This window comes from Solanum verrucosum, unplaced genomic scaffold (genome assembly GCF_900185275.1).
Source record: "Solanum verrucosum unplaced genomic scaffold, falcon-dt-bn FXZP01000163.1, whole genome shotgun sequence".
NCBI lineage: Eukaryota > Viridiplantae > Streptophyta > Magnoliopsida > Solanales > Solanaceae > Solanum > Solanum verrucosum.
In genome coordinates, this window is record NW_026020379.1 from 3,107,957 (window position 1) to 3,124,523 (window position 16,567).

The 16,567-nt window shown below is 33.4% G+C and overlaps 1 protein-coding gene across 1 annotated transcript; it reads left to right on the forward strand.

Moving 5' to 3' along the window:
* The first annotated feature begins 2,881 nt into the window (after positions 1-2,881).
* Positions 2,882-7,207, forward strand: LOC125839083 (putative two-component response regulator ARR20). The gene is made up of 5 exons (XM_049518066.1): positions 2,882-2,993; positions 4,528-4,677; positions 5,012-5,461; positions 5,661-5,737; positions 6,320-7,207. Exons 1-5 carry the CDS (start codon positions 2,882-2,884, stop codon positions 7,205-7,207), a joined length of 1,677 nt encoding a protein of 558 aa, XP_049374023.1.
* Positions 7,208-16,567: the final 9,360 nt, after the last annotated feature.

Here is a 16,567-nt window from a genome sequence, read left to right on the forward strand (position 1 = left end):
TATTCCTAATTGTGACCTTGTTCAACTAGCGATAACTCACACATATTATGAGAGAACAATATTTCTTATGCACAAAAAGAACTAGAGCACCCAAGATGAGACACTAGGTCTGATTAAACCCTTATCAAGGAGATCTCTTAAATGCTCTTTTAATTCTTATAACCCTACTAGAGGTATTTTATATGTAAGAATAGAGATGGGTTGAGTGTTTTGAAGAACATCAATTCCGTAGTCTGTTTCCCTATCAAGAGGAACTCCGGGGAGTTCTTTAAGAAAGACCTTGTAGAAACTCATTATCAGCAGAAACTTACTCAATGGATGGACATCAACATTGGAATCCTTGACTCAGACTAGATGATATATGCAACCTTTGAGAACCATTTTTCTAGCTTTAAGGTACGAAATAAACTTATCTTAGACACTACTGCACTCCATTTCCCATTCCATGACAAGCTCAGTTGGAAATTGAAACTTTACAATTCTAATTTGATAGTCAACTATAGCATTACATGCATATTACTATTCCATACCCATAATGACATCAAAATCAATCATCTCCAACTCAACCAAATTGATCTTGGTACCTCTATGACATCCAGAGACTATGCAATTTCTATAGACTTGTCTAGCTTTGACAAACTCACCGACAAGAGTAGACATAGTAAAGGGTTCATTAAGTTGTTCAAGACTCATTCTGGAAATCTTAGCAACACCAATCAATGATTAATATGCATAATATTCCACTTACGAGATGAACAGTAGAAACCTAAAATCTTGAATTATAACTCAAAGTCAATAGCCAAGAATCAAAGTTATGATTTCTCTCAGAATTCAAGAATAAATCAAATGACTTCGTTTTTTTAAGTATCAAACCAGAAAATAAGAAAAAAAATGTAATTGAAAACCTAGGAAAAGTATGTACAGTCATTAAAAACTTGTCCTAAACAATATATGAAAACACTATTCGACAACTTCCAAGGACATAGTCTATGGATCGTAGATGGTTTCACGGGTCGTGGACTCCTCTCGTAAAAATAAGAAAAATCTTCAAGGGTGGGACTTTTTTCATAGACAAGATCTATTATCTGTGGAAGCTTCTATGGATCGTGGTCCTCACTCGTAGATCAAGTCTCTTTTGCACACCTATTGTATCTTACCTATGTTCACCATTTACGGTTCGTGAACATGTTTGCAACTCATGAGTTCCACTTGTAAATCTCAGGACTTTTTTGCATACTTTATGATTCTCATCTATAATCTCTATCTACGACTCGTGAAAGTGTTTACGAATTTTAACTTCCACTCATGAGAATCATATTTTTTTAATAATCTTTGATTCTCATCTATGAGGTCATCTACAACGTGAAATGTCTTCGTGAATTCCAAAAACTGACTAACATCATCTTATTTTTCGTACAAAGCTTTTGAATCCTATTTACGTGCAAAATATCTACAAACCACATCAAATCTACTAATAACACAAAAGAATCTACACCAATTCTAAGCTTTAAGCATCAAAAGTGTCACAAAATCGCGATACATCACTTCTATATCAAAATCTCTCGTCCAAGTACCTGAGTTCATTCCAATTGATTTCCAATCATTCTAAAGGCCAAATGAATTAATTTTTAATCTCAAAAGGACATGTAAAACTACATAAATATGAAACAAATTTGGGAGGTGTTACAGAAAGTTGGGGTTGAGACTTTAATTTTTTTTTATTTAATCACGTCTGTATATTATTTTTATTTTTATATTTGGGTGGATGGTTGGCTCCCCTATCGGTGGATTAGGATGTGCGTGATCAAGACCTTTGGGATTTTGGGTCATACAAAAGTTATTTTTCCTTGTAACCGAAAATATTTCCTTGGAAACTATGATTAAGAATCTAAAACTAAAGATAATTTTTTTTCAAGAAAACATCGTCCTTCATACTAAACTCGTGAGTGTAATAAACGACAAAAGTATACATTGTCTTGAATTAAGAAAGAAAAAAAGCAATTAATAGGTCAAATAAAAATTATAAGTAGGAAATATAAATATATCTTGGTCCTTTAGTTATACATATATTCTAGTTTTTACCCCTATAAAGTTCTGACTTAACATCATTAGCCTTCAATTAAATAAATGTGCAATTGTAATCTCTCAAACTAACAAAAGTTAAAATGTTAACAAAATTAAGAAAAAATAAATAAAAAAGTGAAAAAATAAGATATGATCCAAGTATAAATGCTCAAAGAGTTATTTATCTCAAAGTTCTTTCAAATTTCATCATAAAAATGACAAGTCATTTACCAATGTCCATTGTTATCTTTCTACTTCGAAGTCTTGAGTTAATGTTTTCAATTCTTTTGGTTGAACTAATTCCTCTTGTGAGTTCTTAAATCTTTACATAATTAATAGAAATTTATAACTAAATATGGCTAAAAAAAGAGATAAGAATACAAGTCTACTAACTGTTGATGATCATTAATCATGACATCTTTAATTGATAATCAGTAAAAAGCTCCTCCTAGTAAAAGCCCTTAACTAAACTAAAACATAGATGTTGGTCCAAATTTTAATAGAGCAAGAAGACAAGTTGTAAAAATATATGACTCCGTTAAATATTCAACTTTCATTGGTATGAGGACCAAAACCTAATGATTATATTAATTAAAGATAAATTATGTAAAAATGAATTATAAAAGAACTAAAAGTGGACTAAACCTATAATATAAGGACTAAACCACTATTTAAACATACTCACTGACCATTGTAATTACTATATAACACCCCCAAAAGAGTTAAATGTGTCTCCAATAAATTCAAGCTTCTATATAGAAAATTAGTTTTTTTTTTGTATCTCCTCTTCTCAAATTGCTGAAGGAATAGAAATTCAATGGCAACTGGTTATTATGGTATTATAGATGAAGTTCGGGTGGTGCTAGTTGATCCCGAAACAGAGAATGTCATTGAAATGGTGGATTTGCTGAAGTCTTATGACTACAAAGGTGACATCTCTACAAATATCTATTCAACTCAAATCCTTTGATTCTTTGATATAAATAAATTCGATTTGATTACCTTTTCAAAATATATTTAATTGATATTATGCTTGTTGTGATTGTAACATCGATTTCTTTTTAGATTTTAGTTATTGTCTAGTAAATCTTGAATTCATCTTTTCTTTATGTCATCACACCATTTCTATATTTGTTTATGTTGTTTTATTAATTAATAAATATTTTTATGTGTTTATAGAAGAACAAAATTAGACTGTTTAAGCATGTTATACACTCGATAACCTTCCTCCATAAAAATGTATATGATTTTTCAAAGAAGGGGGGGGGGGGGAGGGAGTTGATAATCTTATGTTGATATTTGTCTAGCTCCAATTTCAGTAGATGTTCTAGAAGTGCCACAATTTTATGTTAAGTTTAATTATTTAATCAACTTTTATATATGTTTTTTACACTTGATTTTTTTTGTAGAATAAGGGGAAATTTGTTCTTTTATAATTGATCGTGTGGCATAAAATCGGAGGAGAAGATTAATTAAATTCATCAAAAATATTTTTTGAAAATGTAGATATTTGAATTATATAAATCTATCTAACACTTTAAATTATATTATTTGTGTGGAGGAGGCAAAACAAAATTAGAGTGACAAAGAGGGAAGAGAAAGAGCAAGATAATAAGGGTTGGAGTGGATTTTAAATGGGATGAGCTAATGGGTATTAAATTGCGTGGTTTTCCATGGTGAATATTGATGTGACTAGTCACGTGACAATTTTTTGTTTTTCACGTGGCGCGTTTGGTGGCATTAGTTAAAGTTAGGGGTATTTGTGAGCCAACAAAAAAAAAACAAAACAAAGGGGTATTTTTAGCCAAAACATAAACGAATAATATTTTTGTTCCATTTCAGATAGTTAAGAGGTACTTTTGATCTTTTTCATTTTTAGTTAAAAAATTTCCTTTTAATTTAAAGGAGTGTTTTATGTTCCTTCTAAGAAAGTTTTTCAATATACCCCTATTATTTTATGCTTTTGATAGCGCACCAATCTTAAATTTTAAAATATTTTTATTTTCCCCCTTAATTTCAAAGGAATAAATTTGAATCTACTTTACTGAATACTAGTCAAATATTATGTATAATGATCAATCAATTTATTCCTCTATTTAAATTTGTTTAGACAATGGGGCAATTTTCATAATATTTTTTAAAAAAACATATAAATGTTAGAGAATAAGTTTCAAACTTGAAAGATAATGATGATAGCACCATTATTTTTCTTTTCCTACTCTACATAGATAGATTCAATAATTTATCAAAAATAATATTGTAAATAGTTTTTTTTAGGTAAACTTGTCTAAGATTGAGATGTATTAAAATATAAGTTGATTAATATGTGCAACTGCATAACCTAAAGAGTGCAATATAACTTGAAAATTATGATGGAATTTGTATATGAGGAATGAACAAATTTTCATGGTATTTAGTATATACATAATTTTTTTTTCTGACTCTTAAGATGCATTGATGTAGTTATTACAGTTCGTACATCTTCAGAAGCAATGAAAATGCTCTCCAAAGGAGAGAAAAAATTTGATGTGATTATAATCAATGTTCATTCACCGAATTTGGATTCTTTTAAGCTCTTGGCTCAAGCTGTGATCTTGGATATAATTTCACTATGTAAGTATTTATTCTATTCTTCCACTTATGACACTTACTGTGAGAAAAGTCAGTTACGTTTATAAATACACTACAAAAACCAGCTACAAAATATGTAATTAAATTTTTTAGAGCTAAAGAATTTGGTACAATTCACTATTAAATATGAGTAGCAATGAATATTTTGTTGTTTAGTGACATTAGTTATTTGTTGTTAATGCCTATTTTATTTTCTAAATGATAAGTTATTATTTTGTAACACAACTTTTATAGTGAATATGCTTAAAATTAACTATTCATATAGTGTTTAATACAATTAAATTCTAATTGTCAACTTCTTGAAATAATTATGCAGTTGTATGCGATGAATACAATGAACTCTTCTTAGCAAAAAAGTCTTTGAAAGAAGGAGCATGTCTTTTTCTACAAAGGCCACTAAATGAGGAAATTGTGAAATACTTGTGGCAATTTGTATTGAGGAGAAAAATAGAAAGAGAGAAAGCGAAAAAAGGATCAGAAGATGTAGACAAGATGATTGTTAATGATGTTGATACACATAATATGGATGGAGATAATGAAGAATTATCTAAAGAAACAAATGATGTGCCTAATACTGAGGAACATAGAAATAATATTCATGAAGTTGAAGACAATATCGTATCGAATGAAAAATACAAGCGGAGGAGGAAGAACAATAGAAAAGATATAAAAAAGGATAAGGTTATTAAGCAAAAGGACTGTGTAAAGTGGACTGCAGATCTTCATGCGAAATTCATGAAAAGTTTGGAACAATTAGGTGAAGGAAGTAAGTTTACTTTTCAATTAATTAAATTTCTTCTCAATTTATTTATACATAGAGATATGAACAATGAAAATTCATACTTACAACTAACATCATCTTGTTTGAAATAAAGGTGTAATGATTGTTGTATTTACATTACCATGTATTGATTTAGAAAAATTATAGCTATTAAACTAAATTTATGTTCTTATGAAACATGTAGAATGTTACCCAAAGGATATAGTGGAGGTTATGGATGTGCCTGGTCTTACCAGGATGCAGGTAGCGAGTCATTTACAGGTACGTACATCCTTAAAAAATTAAGTGGTTAATCATGTACCTTTTGTGTGTGTTTATCAAGTGAAAAGGTACTTGGCAAAACAAAATATTTTTATAGTTATTTTGTCATTTTTGGTTAGTAAAAAATATTTTGTTTGTAAATATTTATATCAAACTTTTGTGTGAGAAGTTATTTATTCTACAACTATATTAATAATAATTCTATATTAGAAAAAAAATTAAAATAATTAGTTTTATACTTATCCCAATAATAACTATTCAAACACTATTATTAATCTTAAGAACTGCGTTTTTTATTATCAAAATACTCACCAATTAAATAAGATTAGTGATAGACCTTAATTACTCTTTTAGTGATAATATTAATCATTCATTTCTAATTTAATTATTTTTTTAGTGACTCTTCAATGAAGGAATGATATTATCAATCTTGAATTCGTTACTATAAAAGACTTTTACCGCTCACCAATTACAAAATGCCAAAAATATTTCTCATTAAAATGACTTTCATCATTATGACAATTGAATATATTCATGGTCTAACTCTCCTTTCATTTTTTTTCTTCTTCTAACATCACTCAGAAATGCCGTTTCAACAATTGGAGATCTCCAGAAGAGCGCAAAAGTAGTCGTCGTACATCAGGCCAAGAATCTTTAAGTGAATCTCAACAAAAAAGTAGCAATAGAAAATATGGGACAATGCCCCGTCTTCAAAATAATATTCCTAATCAAATACAAAGAGGACTAGAGTTTCCATTTTCAACTCCCAATACCAGCAACACTTTTGCTAGAGGGGAGAGTTCAATTCAAGAGAAACTCTATCCTCCACAATTTCAGGTTCAACCCCACTACCCTAGCATTGACAATTCATTAAATAACCCATTTTTTTCTGTGCAAAATAGTGTTGGCGGTGTGCTTCAACAACATCAGCATAGACCATTATTGGAAATGTTTCGTTCACAAAGACTACAGGACCCAATTGTAGGAAACATTATTCATAGGCCTGGCTCGGCATTTAACACTTGGAATCATCATACTCAAAGTGAGTACAACTTGGACCTCAATGTAGTTCATAAAAAAACACATTTAGGTAGTAAAATAATGCCTGATATAGGTGTTGGAAATAGGGCGATTAATGACTATAACTTGAATGTGAATGCAGGAAATACAATCACATATTCAGGTAGCACAACGATGTCTGATGCTGAAAATGTGACTAGTGACGAAGTTGAAACAATAAATGCTAATTTTCAGCAACATATTGCTGAACCAAATATGTCTTATCCAAGCAATATAATCCTGACAAATAAGAGTGATATAGAAGGAAGTGATTCAAATGAGAGGGAAGATTGTGATGGATATTATAATTTCAATCATATGGGTTATTTCTTCCAAAATATTGGACCTCCAGGTGCTAACCTACCCAATTCATATGACAGTGAGTTTGATCAAGTTTATTCTGATGATTAGGTTAGTGCTTCAATCTAGTTTGATATTATATATATTTTTTGTTTGATTGTTGGTATTAGCTAAAATCAATATAAATTTAAAGCAATTTTTTAGATTTGATATCCATATAGAATGTGGGATTAAATTCCATTTTACTAGTGTTTCATTGGGATTTCAATCTCTTATACATTTTTTTGAGTTAAATGACTCCTTGGCAAACTGAATATGTTTTGAAGAAATTATTTCAATACTATGAAGTTAAGATTTGTGAAACAAATCAACTTTGGCCTAAAAGTGTAGAAATCATTTTCTACTTTTTTTTTGAAAACATTTTCCTTAAAAATTATATTTTGATCATTTAACACTGAATTATTTTTTAAGAAATAGTTTTTTGTCAAATATGCAATATCTTACAGTTTACCTTAAATCTATCTATGCAGGTGGAAGCGATTTCGAGTATTATGTTTTCAAGAACAACAAATTATTTTGATAATTTGTCAATATGATGATCCAATGTTATCGAGACTATATGTGACAACTCTCATAAGGGCTCTTTGCTATTACAAATTGTTTTCTTGAGTAAAAATTGCATATTTTTTTTTGAGACTATTTTGTTTCAAATGACTTGGGTTGTTGCAACTAATGGTATTTTTTTTTTGTCTTTCCATTTGAAACTAATGATCATTATTACATTACATGCTTTCGTTATTTTCTTATTTGGGATTATAAATTTTGTTTAGTATCAAATTCAATTATTATGGCATTCCATAAACATTTGGTTGATTAATTAAATGTTATATGTGAGATCAATTATTCATGGGATTAATCTCATCTCAATTTAGCCTCTAGATATTGATGATGTGATTAGTGAGGAGGCTTATGACTTTTTGGCCGAGTCCAGGACAGATTGTTCAACGTAGGCATTTTGGTAGCACATGATAAGTCTTACAACTCATATTAGTTTGCAGGAGTGGCTAAGGAGTGGTGTAGATCGTTTCTTTCTTGTAGGCCCATTGGTTCTCCTAAGATGGGTTGGGAGCAATTTACTGAGGTGTTCCTTGAGAATTTTGTGCCAAATAGCCTTCGTGATCAGTTTATGAGTATGAGGCTCGTTTCCATGAGTTGTCCCCTAATGCCATGTCGAGTATTCCCTTTTAGAATAATTGGGTTTTAGAAGATGGGTCGGGGTTTTTTTGGGTGGATTCAGGTTTGGTTTGGGTTAATTTAGTTTTAGGTAATTAATTTTTACAACGAATCAGATAGTGCCATGTATTAAATGAAAATGCTAATTAAATGGACTATTTATTATGTTTGTGAAAAGGGTATTGTAGGGCCACAAAGGTTAACCTCAAGGGCATTTTGTGGCCAAAAGGTAAACGAAGGGCATATTTGTACCAATTCCAATACTTCAAGGGTATTTTAGACCCTTCTCTGTATAAAGTAATTCAAGCATTAGAATCATTTTTGAAAGGAACCCATGACTTTGGAATCAAACCCTAGCCTTTTAGGGATTTCTATCTTTGAAATTGAAATTTTGAAGGGGCTCCATGGATGAAGAGCTACCATACCTTAGCAACAAAGCCCTATGAATTTGATGTGAAGACCCTAGATTCTTCAACCCTAGCTCCAACTTCCTTTTTCTTCTTCTTTGAGTTTTATAGAGAGAGTTTTTGGAGAGGATGAAGTTTGGAAATTGATTTGGGTTTTAGAAATAATGAGATGAATGACTTAATTTAGTGGTCTAAAATCATTACATAGGTGGTCTAAATTAGGCGAAAACGACTTCACTTAATATTAATTAAAAACCGAAAAGTTCCATTAAGTCTCCAACTTAAACACTTCACTGCCCATTTTGTCCCAATCACGAAACCACGCTGACGGGCCGTGGGTGGACCCACGGTCCGTGTTGGTCAACTGTGGTTTGGGTTTTTCAGGTTGGCATTAAGGGCTTGGACCTACAGCCCCCGCCCATGGGGCATGGGTCCTGCTGTGGTTCACTGCTTTTTGGCAGTTTCCAGGGTCTTCCTCAAGGACCCATGGTTGGTCCTTGGGGGGGGGGGGGTCGTACCTTGACGTTGTAACATGAAACACTTTATTTTTTAAGTACGGGGAGTTACATTCATGACTCTAACCCTCACGTTGAGCACTAGTTTAGCCTACAAATTTCCGAGGTGTTACAATATCTCCCCCTTGGGAACATTCATCCTTGAATGATGATCTAGACACCTTACAGAAGTAAAGACTCAAGATCTATTGGAGCTTGGGGAGGAGCTCGTTGTTCTACGTTGTCACCCTCCATCCTTCTAGCATTAGCCCTTCTAGTATTCATATCCTGAAGAACATAGGGCAAGGGTTAATAGTGAGACACTATCGAGTTAAACTGTATGGCACGACTTAGAATAATGAAGAAGTGAAGTTTTCTAATAATCTTGTAGCCTCTCATTCATAAATGTGGCGCACTTGACATTTATGAACAAGACTCTACTAGACGTGGCTTATGAGACATCATCCTAGGATCATTTTAAACTTTGTGCTCTAATTACCAAGTTTGTCACGACCCAGGGGTACTCCCTAGATGTAACATGGCGTATAGAACCCTGAAGGACTCCATACAAGCCACTTAGTCCTCATAACATAAGCAATAGAACAATATGAGTAAAAACACATTTCAAGTCTAAAATTTTCATAAATGAAAGCGGAAGTTTAGACTTGTCTCAATAGAGCCATCTATTACAATTTTGAATGAAATAGGGCCTAGCCCATACAACATGTCCAAAAAGCAAAATATAATAAAGCAAACTACATCATAAGAAAAAGTCATCCTCGTACTATGAGGACTCACCAACAAGCTCGGAAGATAGAAAAGTCCAAGCACTAGCCACTAAAATGATCACCTCGAGAACCAGACCCTACACTTGGGGAAAATGTAGGAAAAATAGGCGTTAGTACAAAAATGCACTAAGTATGATAGCCATGCATAAAAAACATTGAAAACATGCTAAAAGGGACATTTCATTTGAATGCATGAAATTTACTAAGTTTGAACATCATCATGAAAATAGTGGAAAAGCAAAAGTCATAAACATAGTCAATACATAGCTCATCATAACATAAGAGAAGCACTTTATAAATACCGTTAACGCAAACTTGTGCAATGCATGAATAAGACCCCATAAAACTCACCCATGCTAAGTAAACCTCTTTAGGCCAATATTCATATTCACCTTGAAGACCTTGAAAACTCATATAAAAGTTTCTTGAGTAACCATAGTTCATAATTCATATTCTTGTTCTTGTTATAGTGGGAATAAGCCTTACATGACATGAGACCATGTGAGCTATACATGGACCCTTGGTGTTACCCACACCGAAAAAGGGTTGTCCTACTTTCCTAAGGTAGAACCATACTCTTAGCTTAGGTGGATCCACTAGCTAAATAACCTATGGGGGCACATAGTTTATGGGATAAGGATATTGCAACTAGAAATCCGGACTCAACTAAGGTAAAACGTCTCCATCTCATGAAACATACTTTGGGAACCTGGACTCAACTAGTGTAGAAAGTCCCATTGGGAAGCCGGACTCAACTAGTGTAAAAGCTTCTATCTCATATTCAATATCCATTCGATGCTAAGCATTACTTCCCCAGGAATACATATTAAGTCATAACTTGATTCATTAAGATAGCTCATTAGATCATGCGTGAGAATAACCTTTCACCGTCCATGTCTACATATTGATTCAATAGGTGAGAAAACCTTTCAACCTTTGAATCTTCATATTGTGAGAAAACCTTTCACATCATATCATATTCATTCATAAGTGTGCACTTGAGAAAAACCTTTCAACAACACAACAACTAGATCAGAATCATAAACACTTCACTCTCAAAGTGTTCTTAAAACATATACAAAGACTTCATAAACATGTATAATATCATAATTTCCCTTTCAAGGGTCAAAGCTTATATCAAATAAACATATATAGAATTCACTACATTAGACATGAATATCAACATAATTCAAGTAACCCAATCACTACACGCATAATCCCATAACATTCTTCTTTCATCAACAAACCCAAATCATAAGATCATAATTGGGAAATATGGGGATTTCATGGGTTCTTGAGGATTTCAACATAAAAACCATAATTAATCATCAATTAATACATAATATAAAATAATTCAAACATTATAATCTTTTTTGAAAGGAACCCATGACTTTGGAATCAAACCCTAGCCTTTTGGGGATTTCTATCTTTGAAATTGGAATTTGAAGGGGCTCCATGGATGAATTATATCCATAGATGAAAAGCTACTATACCTTAGTAACAAATCCCTATGAATTTGATGTGAAGACCCTAACTTCTTCAACCCTAGCTCCAACTTCCTTCTTCTTCTTCTTCTTTGAGTTTTCTAGAGAGAGAAATTTTGGAGAGGATGAAGTTTGGGAATTGATTTGGGTTTTAGAAATAATGAGATGAATGACTTAATTTAGTGGTCTAAAATCATTATATAGGTGGTATAAATTAGGCTAAAATGACTTCACATTATATTAATTAAAAACCGGAAAGTTCCATTAAGTCCCCAACTTAAACACCTCACTGCCGCATTTTGTCCCAACAACGAAACCACGCTAATGGGCTGTGGGTGGACCCACAGTCCGTGCTGGTCAACAGTGGTTTGGTATCTGCAGGTTGGCATTAAGGGTTTGGCCCTATGGCCCCCACTGATGGGGCGGGGGTCTTGCCGTGGTTCACTACTTTTTTTGCAGTTTCCAGGGTCCTCCTCAAGGAACCATGGTTGGTCCTTGGGGGGTCGTACCTTGACGTTCTAACACGAAACCCTTTATTTATAAGTATGGGGAGTTTCATTTATGACTCTAACCCTCACGTTGAGCTCTAGTTTAGCCTACAAATATCTGAGGTGTTACAGTAAAAGGTAGTACTAAATTAGAAAATAATATTCAAGTCCGCAATTGAACTGTGAGGCAACTCGCTTTCAATGTCTCAACCCCAAATCGAAATCTACAATTTTGTTTCTAAAAAATTAGTTAAGCTGTGAAGATATCTCTATTTTCCAATATGGAATGTTGCCTAGTTGAATAGTGATTACCCATGAGTGTAAAAAGGGTTCTGGGAATAGATTTGGTAAAATTCCCAATCTGTCCGGGTGCCATTCAATTTACCCTTCGCGGTCGCGACATATGGTTCACGCAATCGCGATGAGCAGCATTGCTGGGTCACGGGATCGTGACCCCTGACCACACAATTGTGAGATTCGAATATGGGTGCAATGCGATCACGACCTCTTCATCACGCAGTCGCAAAGAGTAATTTCCTGCCAGTTTTACTTTCTTCCAATTTGACCTCTTTTTGCTCCAATTCCACTTGGTTTTCTTCAAAGGTTTTCTAAATCTATTCCTAATTTCATTTTCCTGCAAATATGAAGTAAAAAACATTAAAAGCATTTATTCTATACCAAAGCAAGCCAATATAACTAAGAAAAGAGCCTCAAATGAGTGGAAATTCACCACTCATCAACACCCCCAACTTAGAAACTTTGCTTGTCCTCAAGTAAAGAAAACTAAAAAACTCAAGAGGCTCTTATTTTAGCACACACCACACATAAATTTCACCATATTCACTTAAGCACAAAGGTAATGACTTCGGTTGGTACTAACAAGTAGTCCACATGCAAAATTTTCGCAAACTAAATCCCCTAATTCTAATGGCACATTTTAAAGAATTTAGAATCAATTGAATGACAACTCAAACTCAAGAAGGGACTCAATTCATTAGCTCTTTGTTATGCTCACTCGAATCATTTTGGCGATATCAATATCACCACTTTACGAACTTACATGCCCTCACAAAGAATGAAATGTCCCAACACACTCACAAAGTATTTATAAGACAAGGGACAAAAATGCAAGCACTCACACTCACAACAAAACATCTCATGAACACAAATGTCACACCGCAGGTTTGCCCATATTTTCAATCAATATTGACTCAACTTCATTCGTTTTGAGATCTCAAAGGACTTTGTTAAGCCTGTAATTTAGGCTCGGGGAAAGTTAAGATATCATTTGGTTATAAGTGACTACAACCTTCTTGAACACTACACAACAACTTTTCCACTTTTTCTTCAAGTTTCAACTCAATGCACATTTCACATTATTTTCTTATTTTTCTTCAAAATACCCCACATGCAATCATTTTGAAATTTTTGGAGGATTCAAGTCTCACATTTATTCAAAATCTTTCTTGCTTTCTTTTTCACAACATTTTCTTTCTTTGAGACTTTTCCTCTATTTCCAAGCCCTCTTTTTAATCAAGACCTCATATGGTAAGCATCCATCTATAATCTTCCCATAGCACCCCCCCCCCCACCCCCCCCCCCAACTTAGGCTCTTAACTTCAACTTTCACAATTCTCAAGTTCAAGGAGGGAAAGGGTACAAAAGAAGGTTACTTTTCAAAAAGGTTCGAAGTTTGTAATGTGGTTGCCAGTAAAAAGGATAAGGCTCAAAGGGGACAACTAAGGTACATTTAGTGCAAATGTGGGATTATTAGGTTAAGTGGAATTAAATGACAATCAAAGAAAGCCTAAGATCATTTCTCCAACCAAACTCAATCAAGACCAACAATTCAACACTAACTGGAAAATTTCTAGTTAACACCAGGGATCACAAGGCATTATTCAGAAAAACTCACCACACATGGCATGAAAATTGATTCTGACGGTTCAAAATCTAACTTCCTTTTTAAAGTGCAAGTGGCATCACACATTTAAACCTCTAACGAATCAAAAGTCACAAAAAGAGTTATGAGAGTTGTCACAAAATCATTCATTCACACTCAACTTTCAAAAATGGAGGGGTATGATTTACTTCATTCACATGCACAACTATATTCCTAGTACCAACCAAGCCACAACCTCCTAAAAAGATGAAGATTTTACCCTTAAGAAAGTAGTCACCCTTTCTATCATCAGAAACTTCATGAGTTTATTTATTGTTGGCTACTCAGACTTCGCCACATCCAACACAAATCAAACACTTACAAGCAATCAACAATTTACCCTTAAGAAAGTCGTCGCTCTATCCATCATCGGGCAACGCCAATCCACATCTCAATTATTTAAAACAAAAACAAAGAAAGACTATAACTAAAAGAAACAAAATAAACAAACCAACCCATCATAACATCACGATCACGGGATAAGACGTCGTGATTGCAAAGAAGAAACTCAGACCATAAAAATTTTCTCTTAAGCATTTCCTCAAACAAGTTATGGGAAACTCATTCTCATGCTATTTTCAACACATTCAAGCTCTTAATTTCCCTCGTTAATTAGTTAACACTCAAATACTACACTAATTAACAATAAACTCCAAAATTTAAGCCCTTTTTTCAACACGAATCATGAATAAAATAGAAGGGTGAGACTCAACCCTTTTGGCAACTACTTACCACTTTCAAACATTAATAAAAAAAAAAGGAAGGGAGAAGTCATACCTTGAGTGAGGAACCAACTTTTGAAGGATATTTTTGCAAAGGGGAATTGATTAGGGTAATTGAATTTGTAAGGGGAGAAGTTTGTTGGTCGTTTTTAGTAGTTGAATAGTGTAATGAATCAAATTTTTGAACATTTGCCCTTTTAAATTCACACGCTTTATAGCGATAGTGGCATGTAGCCTCACGATCGAGACCAACAATTATTTTACCTTACGTGATCATGACACCTATTATATGTGATCTCGAGCCTGAGAATTTAACTCATTGCGATCACTATGAGCAACTGGTGTCAGATTTGTTGAAGCTACTATCCACTTGGGTGATGGGAAGGGGAAAAATGACGATTCTCTCAATCCCTTTGGCGCACCTAGGCACCCTAAATATGCCCATTCCCACTTTCAAAGGTGTTTTTCAACCCAAACTTCAATCCCAATCAATTTTGTGCATTCAAACCTGCTCAAAGCCACACCACAAACTCTTGAAATTATGAGGGTTAGTTACAAACAAAAAATTAAACATATTCTAAAAAGCAAAAACTCAAAATCAAACTAAGTTATATACCGATGGATTGCCTCCCATCAAGCGTACAATTTAACGTCACGTACAACGTCGGGTACATCACCCTTTGTGTTTTCACTTCGAGGCAATGAACCTTCTCCCCAACTTGAGATCAATTTTACTCTGAAAAGTTTGGGGAGTGTAAGAAAGCATCAAGCGTTCACCCAATCTCTCCACTTTGACGATTTGAATCTCTTACACAATTACGAATCATGCTTTCGTTTTGTATCATTGGGCAAGTGTAAAAGAGTCACTAGGCCACGTGAGCATTGAACTTTATAATTCTTGACCTTCAAGTGAGTGGCACACTCATCTTTACATGAACTAAAGTTGTCAAATATGATATCTTTTGCTTTTTCTTGCAACTCTAGTATCATGATACTTATTTCAACTTCTTGGATTGTTATTGCTTTGGGTTGGTTGCACAAGCTCAAGATGTATTCTATATCCACCTTCATCTCCTCACTTTTCTCATTTTCAAACCATTCAACTTCAAGGAGGAATTGACTTGTCTCATCGCACCAAGGAAGGTACAAATCTTGAGACTTTTCTTTCTTCTTTACGACCAGTGGATAATGAGGATTTTACACCCTCATGGTTGATCTCACCTTAGCTCTAAAATAATCTAGCCTTATCTCAAAGAAAACAAACTCATAGCATCGATATTTGTACACTTCATAGAGACCTTTTATCCCATTAGAGAGGATGTGTTGGATATCCTCACCCAAAGTGACCTTATAATGCATGACCTCATGAGGATATGGGTCGCCAAAGGGCATACTATTCCCAAGGATTTCATGATCACAAAAATCCATAGAAACAAAACAAAAGAAAATAAAAACAACTATTCACAATCTAGATAGAAACAAGTAAACTAGAAATTCTAAATGAATTAAATATGCCTAATTGTTCCTCAACAACGGCGTAATTTTTTATAACACTCAAATCACCCTCCAAAAATAGTTAAAAGAGTGAGCGGTTATTGTCAATAAAAATACCCAACTAAGAGTCGAGGACGAATCCCACTAGGAACAATATAACAACAATTGTAAAGATAAAGAATAACTGGATACTAGCTTGAACCTAGACATACAAGGTACACAAATATCAAATAGAAGGCAATTTTTTTATAAATACACTTCTAATGGGCAAATATGATATCAATCAAGGTATGTAGGGGAATTAGGAAAACTTGATATTCAATCAACACTCAATGATCCATTGCAATTCAATCCACAATTATTAAATTACTAATGGGTAGGCTAGGTCATCGTGAATTACGCTAATTATCTTTCGATCT